At 40.0% G+C, this 16,880-nt stretch overlaps 1 protein-coding gene across 5 annotated transcripts in view; it reads left to right on the forward strand.

Annotated features, from left to right (window-relative positions):
* Positions 1–137: 137 nt before the first annotated feature.
* The window catches only part of VPS50 (VPS50 subunit of EARP/GARPII complex), a 93,086-nt gene continuing 76,343 nt past the window's right edge, over positions 138–16,880 (forward strand). For 4 of the 5 annotated variants that reach the window (XM_080383777.1, XM_080383779.1, XM_080383780.1 and 1 more), the window contains exons 1-5: positions 138–311; positions 2,537–2,605; positions 11,229–11,351; positions 11,957–12,028; positions 15,289–15,342. In XM_080383777.1, the coding sequence (XP_080239903.1) occupies positions 279–311; positions 2,537–2,605; positions 11,229–11,351; positions 11,957–12,028; positions 15,289–15,342 (351 nt within the window). In that variant the 5' untranslated portion in view covers positions 138–278. Of the gene's footprint in view, positions 312–2,536; positions 2,606–6,978; positions 7,031–11,228; positions 11,352–11,956; positions 12,029–15,288; positions 15,343–16,880 lie in introns of all 5 variants that reach the window. The other variant, XM_080383778.1, reaches the window with a different exon arrangement.

The raw sequence follows: 16,880 nt of genomic DNA on the forward strand, positions 1-16,880 counted from the left end.
CCGCGCCTCGCGAAGAGGAGGCGCCTTGTGGCTGAGGCCGCCCGCCAGGCCGCGGCCGCCCCACCCCGCTCCTTCCTCAGGTGCCCGCCCTCCCGGCCGCACTGACGGGGCTTGTAGTTGGGCGGCGCCGGCCGAGGACTACCGGTCCCAGGGAGCAGCGGGAGGGCGCTGTCAGGTGGCGTCCAATATGGCTTCCCCGTGCCCGCCAGAGCCCGGGCCCGAGCCCGCGGCCGCGCAGGGCTGCTGAGCGCCTGCGGGGCGGCGCTGGCGGCACCGCCATGCAGAAGATCAAGTCACTGATGACCCGCCAGGTGAGCGGCCTGCGTCAGGGGGGCAGCGGGGTCCCGCCGCCGGCGGGCCCTGGGCTCTCCTCGGGGGCGCCGTGCCTGGGCCCACGGCGGGCGGGGAGCCGGGGCGGGCGTGTGCGGCCGTGCCCGGGCCTCCGACGGGCCTGCGGGGCGCGGGCGCCGCCCTCAGTCCGGCCTGCCTGGAGAGGGAAGTCTTGGTTTATTAGCTCTCGGTACGCACGCATCCAGGTTTTTATTTATTTATTTATTTTAAATCAAGAAATGGAGGCACGCAGAGGTGCTAGCGCCTAGCGTGTGCGGTAACAGGCAGGCTGGCGTTCAAGATGACACGGCTGGTCGGTGGCAGTTTCCTTTTTTGACGTATAATTTTGCGGCGCCGTGCCGAGGGCCTTGCCTGCCAGCAAACGCTGTTGCTCGGAGGCAGGCGGGGCTGTGGAGGGGCCGGGGAGCTGTTCGGGCGGGCACATACTGAATGTCTGCTGAAGTATTGCGTGTGTTTCTGCCAATGCGCTTCTTTGTACCAGGTGTCTGCAGGATTATGTAGATCTAGTCGGTTTGGAACAGTATTTCTCAGGTTGCAAGCCTTTTTAAAGGAGCGTATTAGAACAGCATTCGAGTCAAGTCATATACAAACTACCTCTAAAATGAAGCCTGTTTGCCTGTGTGTCTGAATTTGATAACTTAAAAAAATCACCTGGGTCACCCATCACGTCAGATATTCTAGATAGTTACAGAAAATGATGGGAAAGTCAGAAACTGAACTTTGGGTTTTTTTCTAAACTATGTCCTCAGTGTTGTGATGCTTATGTGGAGGCAGGGCTTAAAAATGGGCACTGGCATGGTAGCTGTATTTCTAAAATAATGTTCTACTTCCCTTCAGTAAATGATCAGTTTTCAGCTTGACTAAGGAGTTCTGGGAAGCCTGCCTGGTGTGGAAAAGTTGTGGTATGAAATTGATGCGATTTATGCCATTTTCAGCCTTTGGCAAGGATATAAGTTCCATTTAGCATTTGATAAGTGAAACTTCTTACTGTTTCTGGAGATAAGTTGCTAGTACTGCAGACTTTTGAGAGGATGTGTGGAAGTACGAGAAGCTGGCAGCAGCTGCTTTGTTACCTTGAATTTCTGATGCATACAGATGAATCACCTTTGGTGGTGGGTAGCTGGAAAGGGAGAGTGTTTTGAAATGATAAGCAAGGAAATCTGAGAATCAAAACCAAAATAAAGAGATTTTGCATCCTAGGTAGATGAAACAATTGTAATTGTCTAATGTAGTAGTTACCACAAAAACTTGAGAAACGCTATCAGTTTAAAAGGATAGATACAGACTTTTCTCATCCTAAACTTGCATGGTAATTGAGTAGGTCCTTTTGTTTTGAAGAAAGTGTAGGTACCTAGGGCCTGGAGGGGGCTTGGAAACAGTACTGTCAGCATCAATCGCAAGAGTACGAGGGAAATCTGCCTGAAACTCATGGCTCTCATAAACACCCTGAAGTCTCAGGGGGAGCTTCACCCAGAACCGTATCTGAAACTTAAATGTTTAGATTCACGTCTGCCTAGGGAGCTGTCAGAAAATGCACTAAATAGCATGTTCTGTGGTATTGCTTCATAAAATTGTGTTGGATATTCAGCAAACATACTGGTTAATTGATGCTTCCCATCCAAAGCTTCACTCTACTAGAGCATATGCTATTTATGTGGGTATGTGTTTTAAGGAGTAATAATTATATAAAACAACTAATGTGTATTATGCATCTTTTTCAGTTTAGTGATGCATAAGGAAAACCAGTCCTAATAGTGCTGTATGGTAAATGGACAAATATGTCTTCAAGCAAAAAAAATGGATTTGATTATTTGATTCCATTAAGTTAGTGGAACGAAGTATGTTGTGGTTTTTGGACACGTGCATTTTAAAATTTAAAATAACATCTGGAAGTTGAGAGGAGGATATAAGTGAGCTTTATGAAGGGAATGTTGGTGAACTGTACTGAAAAGCTACATATTGTAACATACAGTTGGAAATGCTTAGATGTTTGAGGAGCATAATTTCTACACCAGTGGTCTTGCTTAAATGTTTATAGAATAAGATCTTACCATTCCAGCCTCGTGTCATTGTGATTTATTAAAGGACTTGTAGGTATATAATCAACACCACGTAGGACTTGTGCAGTTTGGTTGCAAGATACATAAAGTAATCAATCTTAACTGGCTGTTAAATTCTTTTAAAGGGTCTAAGAAGTCCTCAGGAGAGCGTTCATGACCTCAGTCCTATTGAAAGCTTTCGGATTCCTAGTAAGGTATGATGCACAGTCCCTCCATTCCCACCCATTTTCAATTTTATAGTTAGATGACAGTTGTTTATCTTTCTTTTTTTCCCCACTTTTTTTTTTTTTACACCAGGTTTGCTGCTGTTCTTTTTGACAGTTTTATTTCTTGCTGAAAATCATTCAAAATATTTTTATGAAAGAATTAAGAGCTGTGAGACCAAATAGTTTACCAGCTCAGAATGAAACTGCATTAAAATTTATTTCATGGAACTTTTGAGTTGTCACTAGATGCTGATCATAATATTATGTACATTTCCTCCTGGAATGAAGGGGGGGAAAAAAAAAAGTCCTTTTTTTTTTTTTTTTTTTTTTTTCCTTTGGAAGGTAGATGCTGTGTGGGTAGCCTGTATAGTTGTAGTCTTGATATTTAGTCTTTTCATGGTTTCGATGCCGTAAGTATATTTTGTATTTTCATGGTTGTAATCTTCAGCATGTATCATTAACTCTGTGTTCTACTTTAAAAGTTATAGCTTTATAATAATAGCATTAGTGGTTTTGGGGTTTCTTTTGGCTGTCATTACTGAAATGATACCATCTCACTCTTGTCTCACAAATCATGCCGAATAATTTGGGTGTGAGGGAACAATTGTCACAGTATTTGACTGCTCCTTATACCCTGTTGATCTGAGTGGACAATTCAGAAGACTTGCTCTGGGTGTTTTCATTGTTTTCCCCTAATTTGGACTTTGCCTTTAACCCATGAGATATTTAAGTTACTGACTTGAAATTGGTTGCTTTATTTTACAATAGTTTAAAATAAACAAAAGAAAAAACCTCTTGTATTTCTTTGTCTCTATATAAATACTGTGTAATATGTTTGCTTGTGCTGAGGCAGACCAGAAAATCAGTGTTGCTGTATGTTAAAAAAATTGGGTAACAATCTCTGAATTGGTATATAATACTCTGCTGAACAGTGGCCAGTATATTGATTTCAAAGAGTGAAAGTATTCAGTTGCAGCAATGTTGAAAGAACATCATCTCCGTAGCTTAGATTGCAAAATTGCAGATTCCTGCCACCCACTGAGCATCCAGTTTCAAACAGTCTTTTTTGCCGGTGACTCTCCAGGTAGAAAGTAGATGTAGGGTATCTTGGCTGGATTTCCATTCTATAATAGTCTGATGTTATGTAAGTCTACACTTCTATTGGTAACAATAGGAAATCAAATACCTCTCAATATATTATATATATTTTTTTCATGCATTTATGTCAAACATTTGTAATACGAGAACATTATCTGCAACTGTTCTGCAAACAGAATCTCATTGGGGTTATGAATTCTGAGCCTGAAAAGCCAAGATTGCATCGACATTAGAACTTTTCACCTGATTTTTTTTTTTTAAAGTTGATAAAATTAATTATTCTCTCCTGTGCCACAGAATTAAACTTTTATATTTTTTCAGTCATTTAATAACCTTTTTTCCTTCTAAAATGTCTTAAGTGAGTAGCTCTCAAAATAACTGCTATATTCAGAATATACATTTTTTGTTCAGGATATAGATTCAGAGTAGCTTATGTTAACTTTTACCTTCTCAACAAGCTGTATTGAATGAAACTTTTATGAATTTGCCTGGTTATCTGGTTATCTGGATGATGCTCTTAGTCATATGATTTAGTTTTAGGTAATCCTGTGAGGAGGAGGGACTAGGACTCAATGATCCTTATGGGTCCCTTCCGACTTGAGATATTCTGTGATTCTAAGAGAATGTTGAATAAATGAGTTTGAATTCTGGCTGTGGTCCCAAGCCATTTGTTATGGTAACTTTACTTCCAGCCCTTCTCTTTTAGAGGAAGGATTTATATTTTTATGCCTCCTTAGCTTTGCTAAAACCTTTATAGTAGGATATTACTTTCCAAATGATGAAGCACAGTAATATGTCTCCTGTCACTGTGAGCATGGATTCAGATATGCTTTACTGAAAACAGGAATTCTGGGGGGTGGGGAGAGGGAGATGTTGTCTATATTTGTGGTATGAGTACCTGTCAAGGAGATTAGTTTTCAGTACTGCACAGAAGTTTAAAGTCATTGAGCTTTTGGCTATTGGTATTTGTTTTGAACTGAAGCTATATTTAATGCCGTGGCAATGTACTGATGTCACAAATCAGAATTACATTATAATTATAGGATCAAGCAGCTTTGCTGCATATAAGCTAATGCCTCTCAATAATTATTTTATTATAATGGACAGGTTTGGTGAAGGGAATTCACTTCTGAATGCAAAAGTAAAGATTCAAGAAAAGGTGCAGATTTTTAAAGGCAATGAGTAAAGGCCTTTATGAATATATGAATAACTTCATACTGTTGCAGGCTGCTATTTGAACACATTATTCTCTGCTGCCATGTTTTAATGACTGTTTTTGTTCATATCTTGAATACCCAAAGTTTCAAGCTCACCAGCCAAATACTGTTTTTGATGATAGAATGGTTATGATGCTGCACTTCCACATTCAAAGTGGTATCTTCAGATTTAGGGCAAATGTTAGTGAAGTTTCAAAAGCTGAGTTAGAGCTGTAGAGAGGTATATAGAATGAAAGGCTGCAGAGCCAGCATGAATTAGTGGGAAGAGCACAAGCCATTGATAGATAATGCTAATCCTGGGGGCCAAATCCATGTTTTTGAACTGGAGGACTGTCATGCTAGTTTAGAGGTCAAATGGGAAATATGGAGCATGGGAAGAAGAGTGTTGACATTGCATCCCCTGAGGACAAAACCAATGAAATTTTTCTGGATCTTGAAAGTCATCGATTTGCTGACTGGTAGCTTGCTGGTGGGCATGTTAGTGATGACTGTGCTTCTCAATTTTTTATTGATTGATGAAATGATTTGATACCTGGCTATTTTATTGAATACCTCCAAGCGTATGCACTCACACTAACCAGTACTTAAAGTTCTGCAACTGTTTTGAAAAATTTTAAATTTGCTTCCATCATACAGAGGCAAATCACCAGAAATCTTTGCTTTCTATTGTAATGCAGGCTCATACTGCCAACTTGGTCACACAGAGAAATAAGCGTATAGTAGTTCAAGTCTGTGATACAGACTGTAGATAAGGCAAATCTGAACTGCAAGGCTGGATTTCTTGAAGAGAAAGTTGTCTACAGAGGGATTTCATACATTTTTTGATTGAGAGACCTTACTTCATCTATGTGCTCTGGTTGCCCTGGGGAAACCGTAACTCTTTGAACCATTCTGTTGTCAGCTTTGCTGTTTCCTGAGCTGGTAACAGTTTTGTTTAGTAGATTCTGCCACAAAAGGGTGAGATAGGTATTTTGTACACCTGAATTCAAGCCTGTGGGGTTAATAATGAGTTGACTTTGAATTAGGTTATATTTATCTTGATGATAATCAGCTCATAAGCAATATACAAATACTAGTTAACTTTGTGGCTTATGGTGGTAAACAACAGTGAAAGTTTACTTTTTAATGCTTTTCCTATAGATACAGAAGCGTAGCTTTTAGTTTGTGTGGGTTTCTGTTTCCCTAACAGTAGCTGAGTGCTTTTCCGGATTAAGCATTGATGGTGTGATTTAAGCAATTGAGCATGCATTAAGCAGTGGTGTGACTTAATATAAGGATCAGGCTTTGTTGTGTCCACCAGGAAAACTGTTTTCAAAGTGTAATGTTTGTTTTGGTAGAGTGAGGGCTTTTTAATAACTATTCTGTATACATACTGAAGAAGGAAAGATCAAAAGAAGGTTCTGGGCATTTCCTGTGAAAGATAAGGAAATACCACAAATTTTTGTGTGGGACTGCCTTCCCTAGCTGTAGGTTAGCTGGAGGGGGGAAAAAAAAGTTAAAAAGTTTTGAGGTGAGTTTATAGATAGTTATACATACTTTGTGAGACATATATAATATATATATATATTTTTCTATAGATAAAATTAAAAGATTGTGTGTGTATAAAAATACTTTTATACTTTATTTCATGATGGCACGATGTTGCAGTGTACCTGCTGATTGAATCTGTTGAGCAGGGCCCTCGTCCTGGTATTTAGCTTTTAAAATAGGTGTTATCCATGTGCAGAATGGAGGGATATGAATCAACAGCATGCTAATTGGTGTGGTTTTGGCTCATGACATAGGGAGGCTGTGTCCAAGTGAGTAAAGCACAGACTTGGCTCCTGGCACTCTCTGTGTAGAGGTGCATAGGTGATTGCTGACATTCAGCTTCTAATTAGTTTAGAAAATTTTTAGATTTTTTTTTCCTGAGTAGCATCAGTTAACTTCTGTCAATGTCTTCACAAGTCTTTTGTTTGAGAGTGACTGGAATGCAGAAGGTGTTTGCTTCAACTTTCTATCCGTAATGCTTCATTAAACAGAGCAATATTGGTTTTGGTGTTACAGGCAGTGTAGAATACAAGGAGAGTGGGAGTATGACGCACTGGGAAATAGCTGGGTAAGTCATCGAAAACTTCCTGAAGATGAGTTTGCAATTAAATGACTCTTCTGAAATATATTTCAAGGAATTGCCACAGGCTCCTAGACCTGGAAACTTCTATTAGGAAGGGAAAATTATGTGAGAAGTGTGTGGATGCAAACGCTGTTTTATTTAGCAATGGCTTTCTCAAGTAGGCAAAGCTGTCAGACAAATAGGGGTTTTCTCCACCCCCACCCCCCCCTTTTTTTTTTTTTTTCTCCCCAGAAACTGTCTTTCACTGATCCATTTAGGTGACATTATGAAAGAGAGACTTGCTGCCTAGGGCTGGACTAACAGTTAATTGAAAGGAAGTATGTTAGACAGGATAAATTGTCTTTCCATTAAAGTAAGATCCAAATTACTGGAAAGAAAACAACAATTGCACATTTGGCACCACAGGTGATGCAAGTTTTAGGTAGGAGGTGAAGTCTCTTGCGGAACAAAACTTTGGAAAAATGAGTAGCCCATGAAACAGCATCTTAGGTGGTGGCTCTGTTGGCCCATTATTGCTTGGAGAGCTCCTACTGCTGAATGTGTGTGTTAACCAGGACAGGTGGATCAAAATGAATACTTCGGGGTCCATCTTGCCCATGTGCTGCTTTTCCTGATTGCCTATGTATCTAGTTGATTTAATTTAGCAATTGTGAAGTTCTCTGCATGATTATCAACTGTCTGTCCCAGTTTTTTATAGATTTTTTCTATTCAGATTCACCCTTAGAATTGCTGAATTTATGTAAAATTTACTGACAAGTGTGCTTTAGTGTTGACTTTTTCTTTTTAAACACACACGCTTAAGTGGCAATAGTTAGAACTAAGTTTTGAGGTGAAAAAGTGCCTTGAGGGGTTTAATAGAGCTTCTCTCTCTGCCTCCGCAAAGTGTGCGAGTACTAGCTCCACAGAACGAAATTTGCCTTTTCCTGAGGCCCCTGTAACTATGGGCTTCATATGTACATAGTAAAACTGTTCTGTATCTCTGGGTGAAGGGATGAGGAAAATTGAGTATCAGCAAATAAACTTTATCTAAGGATGTTTGCTTCCTTCAGTGGTGAGTGAATGGATTGGCCTTGAGCATGTTAGTTATTTGAAACTAGTGGAGCATGATGTACTGGAAGCTGCAGTTCATAACTGCATGAAGTCTGGTGGCGGATAGTGTAATTTATATGGGAACTTGAGTTTATTCTGGAGAGTTGTTCTCACTAGACTGCTTTTCTGGAAAGAATGAACAAATTGAAGAAAAACTCTGTCCATTTAATAAATATTTTCCTAGGCAGTGTTTTGGCAAGAAAACACTTCAGATAAATGATCTGAGACAGGGTAAAATGGTTTCTTAGTAATTTTCCTAGCCCCATCAACATCAGCTTTATTTTTGTCCTGAAAACTGTGGTCTAAGATTAAAAACAACCCTCCCAATTTATTATCACGTGGCTCTAAATCCAGAATATGTGTCCATGATGTCTTGCTTAATACATCTTCAGGGGATGCCAATCACCATTGACCTATGGTATTGATGTATCATTTCACCAATATGACAAGATATCAATAGGCTAAAAATACAAGCGATCCTTAAGATTGCTTCTTGGGTTTAGTTTTTCTTCTTCTTTTTTTTTTTTTTTTTCCTTTAACAAACAACTGTGCAGGAACTTGTAGCCAAATACCAAATGATAAATCAGATGATTCCATTTGCAATAGTTCACTGGACAAATTATGCGGACCCTGTTGACTTGGATAATTTTAATTTTTTCATTTTAGTTTATATAGCTAAAACTCAATGTACTGTAAGGTGTTAAGCTAATTTGTAGAGGGATGTACAGCATAAAGGTGCCATTTGCTAGAGAGTCCAGAGGGATATAATTTGTTTGTTTCAAAGGACAGGAATACATATGGTTAGATAATAGATTCGTTGCTTTGTAAATTAAATTACTTGCAAGAGCAGGGTGCCACTGAATGTGAATGTGTGCATCCTCTGCCAGGCCCTGCACCCTCACATGACGGAAACTTCATAGATTAAAGGCTGGAAGCGGGCGCTAAAGGGACTTTTTCAAGCATCTTTTCATTCTCAACCCTCATAACCTGCTCTCCTCTGTTTCTCGTGTTCTTACTAAAGCTGAAACGTGAGGTGGCAATGTGTCACCGCTGGGTGAACTGGGTGGCTAGAGATGAAGCTGAAGGGACAGGTCAGCCTGTGCGGAGCCCTGCCCGTCCCTTCCGTGCCGGTGCGGGGCCGCCGGCTCTCCCCGGCCGCCTGCCTGCAGACGGGCCGCCCTGCTACCGCCTGCCGCCGGCGCCACACGGCCCGGTCCGGTCCGGCACGGCACGGCACGGCCCAGTTCAGTCCAGACCCGGCCCGTGCCTGAGCAAGGCGCTGTTATGCCTTCTGGTGTTGCTGACGCGCAGGACAATGCTCAAACCCCGGTTTTAAGTGTGTCTAAGGAATAACATCCTTTTGCTTTGTTACTTGTTGCTGTCACGTTGTTCATGTGTATTACTTCCTGATTTCTCTCACGTCCGTTGGTACCCTCCCTCCATGCACGCCAGGCGGCCGCCGCCGGCAGGTGCCGGTGACAGCCACAGCATCAGGCGTTTTCAGACGGTCCCTCCGTGGAGATCTGAGGCCCTTGGGGCCTCGCGGGAGAGGAATAAGGTGGCTCCTCGATGGCTTCTCTGCGGGCTACCCTCTGGCCCGGCTGGGCTCGAAGCCGCCTTCCAGCTTCGCCCGCGCTCCAGCGGGTGGCGCCCGAGCACCGCCCGGCGGCAGAGGGCCGGGGCCGGCGCCGCCCGGCCGCTCGCTCCTTCGGCCTCGCTTGTGCCCGCTACTACCACCGAGGGGTTCCCGCCGATCAGGGACACGAAGTCCGATTGAAATCCATTTTACTCTTGCCCAGCCAGCGCCCCCCCCCTCCCGCCTCCCCCTTTTTTCCTGTGAGAGGCGTTTTAGAGGAGCAGTGGCTCTTGCTGCTGCTCTTCCAGACCTTTGACTGCCTCTCATTGTGCAGGGAACCAACACCTTGCTTTGTATTTAAATGCTGCTTTGCCTCATAACATGTATGCATTGACCTTATTTCCATTGATTTACAAAATAAGCAAGTTAGAAGTTGTTTAGCCGATTAATCTAAAATCTGATACCTCTAGCCAGTCAAATAAGCCTTGGGATCTTGGTGATGAAAATACTGGCACCTTTTCCCACTGTAACAACTTGGCATTGTTGGGAGAGTTAAGGCCTGTATGGGACACTTCAGTCCACTGGATCACTTCACCAGGGTTAAATTCCAATATCGTGCAATTTGATCCATTTTATCTTGATTTTTTGTGAAAGAATATCATGGCACTTCTCCCTTTTGAGTCTCTGATAAAGGATTTTCATTCCATTGGTGGGAACGGCCTCCAGGAGAGTGCAAGTATTAGCTGAAATGTCTAATAAAGGAGGGGAAGAGGATGATCAAGCTCAGTACTTGGTTTGTAGTGACCAGTGGAAGCAGCTGGGTTCTTAAGACCTTTCAGGGGAGATTGTGCCAGCAAGGAGGGGGATACTTACTTCTTGAATCTTAGTTTTCAGAAAGCTGACACCACATCCTTGCTTAGATCGCCTTGCTAGTCAGAGAAAAATCTGAAATCTGTTAATTTTGTGCAAAGAAGGCAGATCTGTTTTGGTTTTGCCTGTAAAAAAGTCAAGTGTTTGATGGCCTGACTCTTACTGCAGTGAATTGTGAGGGCTGAATTGAAAAGTTTTAGGTTTGTAGTGACACTTTCTACCTTACATTTACTAAGATGGTTCTTCTATTTGTAAAAAAATCAGGTTTTCTTTGTTATGTTTTTGTAGGGTTTTCTTCTGGAGAAATACCCTGCCAGTTTGTTTTTAGTTTATTATGAGAATTTCTAAACCTCAGGATGCAAAAACTGTGGACTGAACGTGCATTTGTGCCACAGATGTATCAATGAAGAAGTCTAAGTGATCTGCAACATTGAGGTCTGCAATGTGCTCTTTGAAAAGTTTTAAATACCTTACTGTTTATAAGTGGAAGAACAAGCCACAGTGTACTGATCTTTCTGTTCTTTGCCATTGCTTCTTGTACTAATGTTGTAAATGGCTTTTGGAAAATACAAATACTTGTTTTGGTAAAACATTGTTCTTGTTAGGCTGTGATATTAAAACATGGATATCCTATTTTGTTTTGTGAAGGAGGAGCTCAGAGAACTACGTGAAGAACCAACTGATCCTCAAGCTCAGCAAGAAATAATCAACAGCATTGAAGAAGTTTATTTTTCCAATGATTCCTTTGATATTGTGAAGTATGAGTTAGAGGTAAGCTGTACTCTTGAAAGAATAGACAGTAATATATCAAAAAATGAGTGTCAAAAGTATGCTTATTTCAATGAGCTATTTTTCATTTTGTTTCCTGTATCTTGCATTAATATAAAACTATACCCTCCTGCCTCGTGTTGTGGTTGTATGGAGCTTCTAGTGTATAGTATTGGTATGGAATCTCTTCTTTTAATGTGGTAGAATTAATATCAGGTGTGCTAACAGGCACTTCATAATCTAAACTATAGTGAAAAAGCCAAAATAGTTGGAATAGTTGGTGGGGGAAAAAAAGTTCTGTATGTTGGATATTTTTTAGCAAACTGACTGAGAAGTTGTGGTATTAGGGGGGTTGTGTGTTTACATATATGTTTACATATACCTTACAAATAAGGTAACTTTTTGAGGTAATTATACGATGTAATTATGATAATATGTTATCTTAATACTGATTTATTTCAGTATCCATCATTTGAAATAATGGATTAATTTAGATGGCAGAAGCAGTAAGAATGTTTCTTTAGTAGAATTCATTGGTTAGTTAATAGTACATTTGTATTTAACATCCTTTAATTGCTCACTGAATTTAATTTGTTGTTTACACGTAGAGGCTTCCTCCAGTACTTAGTCTTCAAGAACTGGAAGAATACAGAGACAAATTAAAACAACAGCAAGCTGCCGTAAGTAACATTGTTTCCACTGTACTCTCAGGCAGTGTGTTATATTGTTTATTAGTTAGCCAGAAGTGTAACTGAAGAAGTTAAACACATTAGATATTAATTTTAATATTATGTTGTGTGCTTTTATAGTGGAAAATGATATTAGTAAATCATATAATCACATGAAATCACGGAAGAAGCTCTTGGTGATAAGTGTTGTAACAAGGAGCAGATGTACTGACTGTTTCTTTAGAAACTTGTTTTTCTGAATGCTCAGTGTTTCCTATATATTGTAAGAAAAATATTGTTCAACACAGCTCTGAATACTGTGGTAGTACCTCTTTTTTTGAGGGATTTCTGGCAATGTAAAGCACTTTTTCCATAGAGTTGCTATTTTCTCTGGTTTTCATTTGCCAATTTGTTAATCATCCACAAGGGTTTCTAGTGAATACTAGTATAGAGTTATTACATAATAAAACAAATTAAATGTAACAATGAGTAATAACTGTAATTTATGGGGGGAAATGGGAGTTGCACCTTCTGAAAGGTAGTTGTTACATTTCAGGCTTTTTCTATTCATACAGTAATTATTGATTCATTGCTCTTTTAAAGGTGAATAATATGGCACAGGAAATGAATGTATTAATTGTGGCATTTGGAGAGTATCTGCAAGTAAAGTAACAGTTACAATCCTAATTCATGTCTTTAAATGAATGAAATGTACAGAAGGAAAACATTGGATTGTCTAACAATATATAGAGAACAAGTTCCTTCTGCCTAAGACTGCTTTTCCTATAATAAACCTATGAAATCTTTTAAAGTCTTAGTGAGAAGTTGAGCAAATGAATATTCCATGTTTCTCATCGAGAGGTATAAGGAAAGAAGTTGAAAGTGGGTGGTGGCTTTTGGTTTTGTGTTGGTTTTTTGTTTTTTAAAGTTTAAGAGGACATCTGGTGGTGACATAGTTTTGCCAGGAAATACACTCAAGACTGAGAGACAACTTCATTGAGATATGATGGATAATCCTAATACCTGTCATCAAGATCTTGGCCATTCTGCCTGCACAATGGGAACCAGCTACTGTTAGGGGACTAGTTTCAGTGCATGGCTGCTGCTGAAACATGTGAACTGAAAAGTGCATGCAGCTAATGCTAATAGGTGGTTCTCACCTGACAGGGGTGAGAACTGAGCATGAGGTTTCTAGTAAATATGCCCCAGATATGTCTGTCTTTTAGAAAACAAGCGAACAAATTCTGTCAAAGCCAAACTGCAGAAAAGTTCTTAGAGTTTCTATTCCATTGGATGGATTCCAGCTCTCAAAACCTCTTTAATATGTGTATCACAACAGCTTTAATTTGTCTAATCATCTTGGTACAGACAATTTGAAATGAGGAGGCTTTTTAGTTGTACATCTGACTTCATTTTCAGTAGTAGACAATATCCTCAGCTGTATCTTTTTTTTTTCTTTGAGAGGTGAAATATTTTTTCCTGATGTGATTAGGAAAGAGAAAATTGTTTGGTCCCCTCAAAGAACATTGTTCGTTTGCATGCATGGATAACTGCAGTCACGTTCACTGCTAGCAATTGCAGTTCTGGATTCCAAAAATTAAGAATTAACACAATTGTATGGAAGATGCCAGAAAAGGTGGGACAATTTGGAAACAAATGGAAGTAACCTGGGACAGCATTGCTCATCCAAAAGGAAGGAAAGAGAATAGCTTGGAATAGTCTCACTAAGTTCAGGGAAATTTAAAAAAATGAATGGCTGTGGCAGATACTTGACAACATTGAGGCTGTTATTAGTCAAGAGTAACTGAGAACTTGGAAAACAAACAAAAGAGTGTAAAAACTGAAAATGAAACTCATCTTTTATTCATGTGTACTGCCTGATGAATCCCTTTAGCAGTGAAGAATCAAGCCATTAGATTTGTACTAGGGCAGTGCATGACTGGCAGGTATATCCCTGTCCTAAAGTTTTTACAGGTACAGGGCTAGTGGGAAGAACAGTTTGGAAAAAGGAGATGAAAATTTCACAGCACATATACTGTGCAGTGAACAAAACTTCTTTAGAGCTCCAAGGTTGTGTTGGCTTGTGGAGAGTTTGACCTGAAAACATCCTTTCCTTGCCCCCACCCTGCTCTGGAGTGGTTCTTTTGCTGTCCTGCAGCTTGAGTATTTATAGAACAACTAAGAGATTTTGTAACTGTTTTGTGATTCTGGCTGTTTTTTAATATGGAAGGAGGAAAGCATAGCTAGATATATGCCCCTTGTCCAGATTGTTAGTTGATTCTGTTGGAGTACTTTGAAGACCATTTGTGTGCAGGTGCTCTTCCAGAGGATGGGAACTGACCTGGTAGTGTAAGTGTGTTACAGGAATGCTGATTGATCCCAACTTTGTGCTATGTTTGACTAGGCAGTCAGGTATAGAAAAACCTCCTTATCTCTCTTTCCCAGTAGTGCACTGTGGGCTGGCTATCATAGCCAGTTTTATTTTATTTTAATTTCTGGGAATATTGCTCCCCAAGAAGAATGTAAAGCAATACCAATAATTTCTTTGTCATGTTTGAAATTGTTTCTTTTTAAATATTTCTAGTCCCTGCTGAAAACAAAGCACACTATTGTTAAACTTGTGTTTATATGACTGCTAGCATTGGATTATTTTTTTAAGCTTGTGTGTTTGCACATAAGAGGCTGATCAGGATATCAATGCCCATTTTTAAATTCAGTACAGGCAGCAGCTCTCCATAGCATTCCACTTATTGTTAGTTCAGAACAAGGGAGAAAATTTTAAAATATGTATGTTCTGTGTGCTAAAGAAAGGGTATAATGTACACAGTGTGAATATTAATTTTGACATGGGTTTTATTTAATACAGTATCAGTCTGAAAGGCAGGTATTTTTATGGCTTTCTTAGATCTCCATGGTAGATGGTTAACTTATATTTGTACTCCAGCAGTAGCATAAGCACAATATAAACTCTTGCAGTGTCCCATATTTCTATTTTCTGTTCTAGTGTGTTCCTTAAAAAGAAGAGAGGTAAGGGATTGATTTAAAAATGGCCACTAATTACTAGATGGAACTGTAAACATTTTTCTTATCTTGCTTCTAAGGAAAGCTGATGGTTGTTTTAGGATTTTTTACCTTGTTGTGGCATGTTTATTAATAAATTTGAAAACTACAGAACTAAATGATACAGAATCACAAACTTGTAGAACTTTAGTATAGCGGGATAGGCTATTTAATTGACACTGCTATGTATCACTTATAATATTCTTTTTAAGGTATCTAAGAAAGTTGCAGACTTGATTCTTGAAAAACAGCCTGCATATGTTCAGGTAAGACAACTAATCATCACTTTTAAAAAGTGAACCACTCCATTTTGTGCTATTGTAACACTGCATTTGTTTCACTGGGGATTAAATCTAGTAATTTGTTAGTTGGAACTAGCTGTCCATATATGCTAAAGCTGTATCTGTATAGTGAAAAGAACGAAGAGCATATTGAGCTGGAGGCCCTTAGGATGATAAAGACTTTGGCTTTTTTAAGAAGGCTTTCTGAAAACATGAATTCACAGGCTTGACTAATACCTGTAATGGACTTGAGCAGGAGCTTCTTGAGTGCCTGTGTTTAGTATTAGTTTCATACCTTTTTCTGTAATAGAAAACAGCAATGATCCTTCTTAAGAACACTTAACCAGAAACCTGCCACTAATCTCAGGCAGTCATGAGAAGAAAGCATCTAAGAGAAGACTGAGCTGGAAATAGAGCCTCAACCTGTCAAAAGATCTCAGAGAGCAAAACTAAGCAAAACTGCTTTAGCTGCTTGCAGTAGAATATTGACACAGCTTCTCTCCTTGCTCCCCAAACATAATCGGAACAGCTGTCATAAAGATTCTCTAAAGAGAAGGTGTTTTTTTTCTACCCATTTATTTTTAATAATGCCCCTATACATTTGGTCAGCTCTGCCTGGTTTTATCTGATCTTTCCAGGAAATGACAGAATTCTACAAAGTGAGAACTTCGGATTGTTATCAAAGTAGTCTGAGAATTATCCTGTGGTGTATAATTCTGTGTGTGTACAGCACCTTGTATTGTCATACCAGCTTTTATGGGAATTGTCATTTTGGTCAGGAAGCTGGAGAGTGTGTGAGAGGGCAATGATGGTTGCATTTGTTGGTGGAGGTCTCTCTCTGTCTCTTGGTTTTTTTTCCCCACCCTCCTGATTAAACTTCTTCCTGTTACATCCTTCCCTTCCTTGCCTCCTGCTTCTAAGCTGGTAACACTGCTGTTGCTGCAGGCTAGGGCTTGTACCTCCTGGGTGTTGACTCAGGGTTAGATGTCATGGATCTACAATTATTGTCCTCTTTCATCCAGAGGGGACAACTTCCTCTTATGCTCACTTGTACTTGTGGTCCACAAGTCCGTAGTGACCTTGAAAGTGTCCCATCTGTGCTCTGGCATTTTGCTGAGTAGAAGGAGGGGTGCTGCTGTTTAAAGAAAAATATATGTGTGTGTGAGCATTGTTTGTGTCATCTCCTGCAATAGCTGTTGGAAGAAAAAAGCTGTAAGGGTAATATTATATCAGTTTTAGTTAAGGGAATCAGGTGGGAGGCTGTTTCAGAAGGAGGATGAGTAAGTGCTACCATGGTTGAGTCTTCATAAGATAGCATAGAGGGGGGCAGAAAGGGTAATTGTATGGTATGAAATCCTTCTGGTATAGTTTTGCTGTTGTGCATGTTTGGAATTGATGCTGAGTGAATGCTGCTTTTTCTGAGTCCAGCAGCTTCACTTTGAAGCCCCCCTGTCAATGTGTAACAGTACCATAGAGAATGTTCTTGCATTTTGCTGTGTAATGTTAATATTCTTATAGCAGCA

Source organism: Falco punctatus, assembly GCF_963210335.1.
Source record: "Falco punctatus genome assembly, chromosome: 4".
NCBI classification, from domain to species: Eukaryota; Metazoa; Chordata; class Aves; order Falconiformes; family Falconidae; genus Falco; species Falco punctatus.